The 8,001-nt window shown below is 35.9% G+C and overlaps 1 protein-coding gene across 1 annotated transcript; it reads left to right on the forward strand.

Annotated features, from left to right (window-relative positions):
• The first annotated feature begins 1,538 nt into the window (after positions 1-1,538).
• LOC111149503 (family with sequence similarity 237 member A) lies at positions 1,539-6,179 on the forward strand. The gene is made up of 2 exons (XM_022506631.1): positions 1,539-1,950; positions 6,040-6,179. Exons 1-2 carry the CDS (start codon positions 1,539-1,541, stop codon positions 6,177-6,179), a joined length of 552 nt encoding a protein of 183 aa, XP_022362339.1.
• Positions 6,180-8,001: the final 1,822 nt, after the last annotated feature.

Raw genomic sequence — 8,001 nt, forward strand, 5'->3', positions numbered from 1 at the left:
AGATAAAACCGAAAGGGAGCTGCGTATGTCCTCCTGTTTTTTCTTTATGTTAGAGTTGTTTAAGTGTGATTTTGTGTGGTCTTAAAGAGTCAGATAAGCTTTTTTCCTTGGAAAAAAGAAAATTTAGATTAGTATTATTTTAAGGACATTATTTCTCATTGCACTTGTTTGAAGTGTAACATCATAATTTCAAAGTGTTATATAGTTTAATTTTTTAAGGATTTATTTCTTTCATAGAGAGACAGAGTTGGGGGGATGGGGCAGAGGGAGAGAATCTTCAAACAGTGGGGGGCAGGGCTTGACTCCACGACCCATGAGATCATGACCTGAGCAGAAATAAAGAGTGGGAGGCCCAACCAACCGACTGAGCCTTCCAGGGGCCCCTATATAGTTTAATTTTATTACAGCAGACTTTGAGAGCCAGAAAAGTTGAATGAGAGGCAAATGTTTTCACTAAAATTCTTGAGATTCATAGCAAGAAGAAAAAAATGATAAAAACATTATCTTTATGAAAATTATATCAGAATCATGGAGCATTTTAGGTGTTGATAAAATGTCAATTGATTCTACTCTAATGGATTGAATATATACCTCTTGGCTCCCCTACTTTTAGCACACTACCTTATGTTCATTTTTATTTATAACATTTTATAATTCTTATGCTTTTTTTTTTTTAAAGATTTTATTTATTTATTTGTCAGAGAGAGAGCGAGCACAGGCAGACAGAGTGGCAGGCAGAGGCAGAGGGAGAAGCAGGCTCCCCACAGAACAAGGAGCCTGATGTGGGACTCGATCCCAGAATGCTGGGATCATGACCTGAGCCGAAGGCAGCTGCTTAACCAACTGAGCCACCCAGGCGTCCCTCTTATGCTTTTTAAAAATTGAAAGTCTTCAAATAGAAAAACATCTATGGATAAAATAGATTAAAATTCTTAATTGAATGGGGGTCCTGGATTAGAATAAGTAGGCTAAACTATATATAAAATAATTAAAGCCATGCAACAAGATTTTAAATTTTTACTTAATATTCTTTTAAATTATGTTCCTCTGTTCTAGGGAAAACAAGTTCACTTACTCATCTCATAAAGGAACATGTCTTAGGAATAAGTACTTCCTATCTAAATATTTTGGTTTTATAGTACATGGCTTGGCAATGTGTCATTTTAGATAGAATGGGACTTAGGGGCGCCTGGGTGGCTCAGTGGGTTAAGCCGCTGCCTTCGGCTCAGGTCATGATCTCAGGGTCCTGGGATCGAGTCCCACATCGGGCTCTCTGCTTAGCAGGAAGCCTGCTTCCTCCTCTCTCTCTCTCTCTGCCTGCCTCTCCGTCTACTTGTGATCTCTCTCTGTCGAATAAATAAAATCTTTAAAAAAAAAAAAAATGGGACTTAGGGGAGGTATGATAAGACTATTCCTAGGGACAATGGTGTATTTCCTTTGCTGGCACCAAGGTTTTTAAAGGCATAATTATTTTCATTACTGAGTGGAGCTCAAGCAAGGATTAGTAATTTATTTCCATTCTATGCAGTTTCAGTGCCATGGCCAATCCTGGGAACAGAAGAGGGATCTACCACCCCTTGACACTTACCTGCTCCTTGCTCATTGTGGGAATGTGCTGTGTGTCTCCTTTCTTCTGCTATAGCCAGACAGACCTGCTGGCTCTTAACCAAGCTGATCCTCAGTGCTGGGAATCTTCTTCAGTGCTCCTCCTGGAAATGTGGAAGCCTCGAATTTCTAACACTGTTTCCGGTTTCTGGGATTTTATGATCTACCTGAAGTCTTCTGAGAACTTGAAGCATGGGGCACTGTTTTGGGATCTGGCCCAACTCTTCTGGGACATCTATGTGGACTGTGTCCTCTCCAGGAACCATGGCTTAGGAAGGAGGCAATTGTCTGGGAAGGAAGAGAAGATTTCAGCAGCACATCCACAGCACGCAGGGAGAAATCAAGGTGGTCACCTCTAGGTCCCATGTCTTTCAAAAGGGCCAATCAAATATGAATGTGCTCAGTTGTGAGGAAGAGGGAAATTGCTTTAGGAGAATTAATTGTGCTCTCAGGAGTGAACCCAAGAGCATGCAAGAGCACACAAATGATAGGATAGCACTTCCTTTTGTATTTCATGGTAGCTGTTTATATCCACATATTTTCCTCATTCTCATACTTCATGTGAACAGCAGCAAGGAAAAGTAAAAATACAAGTAAGGAAAAGCATGATTCCCAAAGTACAACACAAAACTATAAAGTGATTAGCCTGAATATTAGCAGTCATAACCTGTCTTTACATGCTGTGGATTTGGGAAGATTTGAATGGAAGTCTGGGGAATATCCACAACATACAAGCTCTCACCCTTTTTAAATAGAAAAAAAAAATGCTCCCTATAAATGGAGGGGCTCCTTGTGATATATTTAGTTGGTGAAATGAAGGGCAGAAAAATTGTTTGGCTTGCAGATTTACTCCTTGTTGCTTTTTGAACAAATCTCAAATATGTAATTAACTTCCAGCAAGTGGAGTGATTAATTTTTAGTAATTTGGAACTTCCGACAAATTTAGAGATTCTCACTGGTGCAAATATTATATTCAAAAACAGTCTTCTCTGGGGGCAATAAAAGAAACGTCCTTTATGGAATTAGGATTAGAACAAATGAGCCACTGTGAGTAAGCTGAGAAATAGATAACTTAGCCCTATTCATATTATTTTTTTCCCCTTTTTTAATGTTGTTTCAACCAATGAGCTTCCAGTCCTTTCAGCAAAGGCTGTTTGGGTGGTAGTGACTCTTAGAATTACTTATGCACTAGTGCAAAACTGAGGCATAACTAATTTTTGTATATTTTATTGTGAGAATTGTTTGTATATTTGTATACAAATTGTTATATATCCCTATAATTATATATCCCTATAATTGTTATATATCCCTGTAATTTCTCTATTAGAATAGCACTTAACAGTAACAGTTCTAAGTCAATCCTTTCCAAAGATATTATAGAGCCTTTATATATCTAGTTTGTTTTAACCTCACTAGCTAAATATCCTCATGCTTTGCTGATCCATTAAACCAGATAATCCACTGCTGTTATTTATAGATAAGTTTATTATTTTGGCAAGTGTTATTGTAACTTAAACCAATTTCCACTTTTAGAGGAAATATTCTTTTACCAGCTTAGCTACTAAAGAAACACAAAAATAAGTGTCCTTCAATGTTTGTTACCAATATTTAGAAACCATTTTAAGCAGAGGCTCTTCAGACATCAGCATCCATAGAATTGGATATTTTCTTCATTTGTAGTCTAGGACTCATTTTCCCATTCTTCACATATTTAGTTGTCATACTCAAGTGACCACCAATATTTATTGGGTTTTTTTGGTATTTCGCACTCACTTTAAATTACTAAAATATCTATAGAATAAATGAAAATCATATTTGAATTCAGACAAACATGAAAATAATTATATACATACACAAGTTCTTTTTCTTTTTCTTTTTTTAAGGTTTTATTTATTTGACAGAGATCACAAGTAGGCAAGAGTCAGGCAGAGAGAGAGAGGAGGAAGCAGGCTCCCTGCTGAGCAGAGAGCCGGATGCGGGACTCGATCCCAGGACCCTGAGATCATGACCCGAGCCGAAGGCAGAGGCTCAACCCACTGAGCCACCCAGGCGCCCCCACAAGGTCTTTTTCTAAAAGAGCTTCCAGTCGGCTTGCCTGCGTGTCACTATCAGAATCGTCTGAAGCTATGCGCAATTTTTTTGAGCATATTGCCACATAACATTTCTATCTTTTTTTTTTTTTAAAGGTAGTAGATTTATCTTCAGCTCCAGGAGCCACTTCTTTTCTCTTCCTACAGAGTTGGTGTTGACTCAGCTGGTCTGCAAATTTTAGCCAGAGTGGCTATGTAGCAAGAAGGAATATTTCACTTTATTGAAGTTATTTAAAGGTTGGCCGTAAACAATTGTTTGCAGATCAGGGAACAAAACTTTCCATTTCGATTGTATAATCACAGTCAAAGAGGGTCTTGGGTCAAGGAGACACCATGTCTAAAAGTTAAATAGTTGCTGGAACATTGAGATTTCATCTCAAGAGGTTTGATTAAATCTCTAGTGGCTGCACAGATTCTCCACTAATTTTTTCTATTGTCCTTGGGGGATTAATTTACTACCAGGTTGGGATGGGGGTGAAGGTGAAGTGATGTTCTTGGGGAAATCGAATCACTGGAACAGAAGGAAAGAATGAATGTGTCTACATAATATGCAAAAAGTTTTTTGTTATTTTGACGTCCTCAAATTTAAATAGTTTAAGCACACTTGAGAAATGTGTGTTGTTATGAATCATATTTTGTTAAAAACATAAAACTCTTATATAATTTTGTATGTTAATATATCATGTTTGTCAATATTGGGCCAACAAATATGAAAATAAGAAATCATAAATATCTATGTAACTTCAATTAACTTCATTAACTTACTTAGACCTCAGTTTCTTCATCTGAAAAAGAGGGGTGAGGAAAGAATTAGAAGGCCCTCTTTACATTCTCCATTCTAATATTCTCTGATTCTGTAGGAAGGAATTAATGAAAGGTATGTATTTAACTTGGGTAGAGTCTGGAAGAGCTTTACCCCAAAGACAGCTTACTGAACTGGGTGGTGACCTGGATACTGTAGTTGTTTATAACAATGCTTGTCAGGAACAGAGGGTATCCAGAAATGAGAATTCCAAAAATTCTGAGGGCTAGAGATAGCATCACTTGGGGAAAGACTAAAAGATCATCATTATTTAGTCTAGAAAGATATGAGTCAATAACTGAATGTTAAAATGTCCAGAAGGTGTGAAGAGAGTGTACCCAGCTTAACCACTAAATTATGACACATTATGTCAAGGCAGAGAGAAAGAGAGAGTGAAAGAGAGAGTTATAAATTGAGGAAAAGAGTAGACTGATAACTCCCAAATGGAGAATAACAGAGTTAAGGTTAACTCATGGGTTAATAAGGGCTTCAATGCAAATGAAGGGATTTTGAAGTATATCCCTGTTTGTGTCAAAAAATAATGGTGTTTTCCTTCAACATACCTTGCTCTGCCAGTGAGAAACAGAAAAACCTGCCTGCCTGAGACTGGCTGTTTAATGTTCTAGAAAAATTGTGAATCTTTGCATTCCTTCATGATGAGAAAATTAAAATTTAGATATATAATTTGATGATGTTTGCAGTTGGTGTGTAACTAGCTGGCAAATGTTATTTTGTTGTTTATTTTTTAAACACCAAGCATTAGAGAAAACAATGCTTCAGGAACATATATGTCATTAGTTTCACAAATGCTTGATTTTTTACTCTGCTTATTTCAAGAAATTTCCTAGTAACATCTTCAGAAATTAATCATCTAGAAATCAATCCTAAGGAAACATTCAGAGATGTGGCCAACAATGCAGTACATGGATTTCACTGTAATACTGTTTATAACAGCAGAAAACTTGGAAACGATTTAAAGTAACAGTTAACTAAATTATGGAATAAAGTGCATATACAAAGAACTTTAATATAAAAATCATACAATGACTATTTTTACTTTTTTAATCAGAAAAAAATCTTAATACATTAATTAACAAGGAACTATATTTATTATAATTTACTTTGTTATTTAAATTACAAAGGACACATAAACAGAGATTTACATATGCATTCTTGCAAAAAATTTATAGAGACTTAGATAGTGACAACTAAGTGTTTCTTAGATAGAAACAACAAACTTTCTTTTATTTTTAGAGATTTATTATTTGAGAGAGAAAGAAAGAGAGAGAGAGAGCATGCAGGGGGAGGGGCAGAGAGAGAGAATCTTCAATCAGACTCCCCACTGAGCATGGAGCCTGTAATGGGGCTTAATCCCAAAACCAATGAGATCTTGATCTGAGTCAAAACCATGAATCAGATGCTCAATTGACCGAGCCACCTAGGTGCCCCAACAAACTTTCTTTTAAAATCAAGGTATTGATATTTAATTAACCTGAGAATAATTTGGTGCTCTAATAATGAGTTCCTTTTCTCTACTTTCAGGTGCATATTCTCAGCAACTAAGAACACCTTTCCTAAAGAAGAAAGAGTTGATTGAAGGTTTGATAAGCATGCAGTTGCACAGGAGTGGGTCTAAGTTCATTGGAAAAGTCACCAGTGGCCTGGAAATAAAGAGAAAATAAATCTCACCTCATAGTTATCTCACATCTTGGAATTAAAAAACAAACAAACAAACATGTTTTTCTTGACTATTGATCATTTGTTTAATAGTGGGAATGTCCAGAGATAAATCATAAGCTACATTCTCTCAGAGTACTTCCTTACAGTTTCATTCTTTTAGCCTGCTAGCATGTTCCTTCAAATGGTGGCTTTAGTGTCAGATCATCCCACTGTCTGAGAGTTAAAATAGCTTCCAAAGAGGACCAGATTATTTGTCAGATTGTTTGTATTCACTCTGACAAATTGTTCTGGGATGCTGGATACTATTAATGAACCAGAGGGCCATACATTTAACTGAATACACTACATGACTTCCAAGCCATTAACCACTGCTTATGTATAAGCATACAAAGGACTATATTTATTAATTACCAGTTACTGACTGTAATACCTAATTCTTGTTTGAAATAATATTTTTGAATACTATATAAAACAAAGAACAAACAAGAAATGCACAAAAATGGCAAATAAAGCATTCTTCTAATGGAAACAAAATTAATAAGAGCTCTGGACCCCAAGTAACATTATTGGAGTATCTTTATTTTGACATTTGATGTTACCATTACTGATAATCTAAACTCTAATAAAATAGCAGTAAGCATGAGTATTTTATAATTAGCATATTTTCTATTTTTTAAAAAATTTTATTTATTTATTTGATAGAGAAATCACAAGTAGGCAGAGAGGCAGGCAGAAAGAGAGGGGGAATCAGGATCCCTGCTGAGCAGAGAGCCCAATGAGGGGCTCGATCCCAGGACCCTGAGATATGACCTGAGCCAAAGGCAGAGGCTTAACCCACTGAGCCACCCATGTGCTCCAGCATATTTTCTATTTTGATTAGATATTAAAACTCTGTAAGTGGTTAGTTATACTTTGCATCACAAAACAAACTAAAAGTAAAATGAACAGCATTATAATAAAAGAATCCATAAAAAATTTTTCCCTGAAAAATGAACAGACCTGATGAGGTTCACAGCACAGAAGTCCAATGAGCAAATGTATTTGAGATCCAGACACAATGTGATTTTTTATCTCTAATTACTTCCTCTTTCCAGTTGTTCTTTCACAACCAATACTGGACAATCAGTTTGAATTTCAGATACGTTAGCAATTTACTTGCTTTTTCCAGATCTAAAGGAAACATCAGTAAATGCTTTTTCATGGAAGGTTGAGGGGACTCCTTAAACTAAAAACCTCATCTAAATGTAATCGGAAAATATTTATTTAGATATTCCTTAGATAAAGATGCAAAGGCAATTCCATGGAGAAAGGGTAGTCTTTTCAACAATCAGTGCTTGAAGAAATTTTTGGGAGTGATGAGTATGTTCATGACTTGACTGTGGTGACAGTTTCATAAGTGTGTAATATGTCAAAAGTTCAACTGTGCATCATAATTATATGGAGTTTATGTCAATATACTTGTCAATTATACTTCAATAAAGATGCTAAAAAAGCAAAAAAAAGAAAATAAAGGGTTATCAGAAGACACAGCTGCAATTGAGAATTAACCAAGTTCTAACAACAGGGAAATGAAGTGGGGAAGGAAGTGGGGATGGAAACCAGCCTCAGCTTTTCTTGGTTGGGAGAATGAGCACGTTAAAAGCTGCCATATTGTATTTTTACATGGGCTCATGGTTCTACTTTCCTGCCACTTTCTCTGATACCTTTTATCACATTCCTAAAAACCATCATGTAAACTTATTATCTCTTATAAACCATGGAAGAAATGCCACGCCTGCTCACAGAAATAGTGTTAATATATTAATTAATTAATATATTAATGTT

This window comes from Enhydra lutris, unplaced genomic scaffold (assembly GCF_002288905.1).
Source record: "Enhydra lutris kenyoni isolate GAN:26980312 unplaced genomic scaffold, ASM228890v2 scaffoldscaffold1, whole genome shotgun sequence".
Lineage (NCBI taxonomy): Eukaryota > Metazoa > Chordata > Mammalia > Carnivora > Mustelidae > Enhydra > Enhydra lutris.

Excerpts from the sequence above, each read along its gene's own strand:
- LOC111149503 (XM_022506631.1), top strand. The coding sequence starts at position 1,539 with ATGGCCAATCCTGGGAACAGAAGAGGGATCTACCACCCCTTGACACTT. Across the intron at positions 1,951-6,039 it reads GCACGCAGGGAGAAATCAAG|GTGCATATTCTCAGCAACTA; the intron begins GTGGTCACCTCT and ends CTCTACTTTCAG.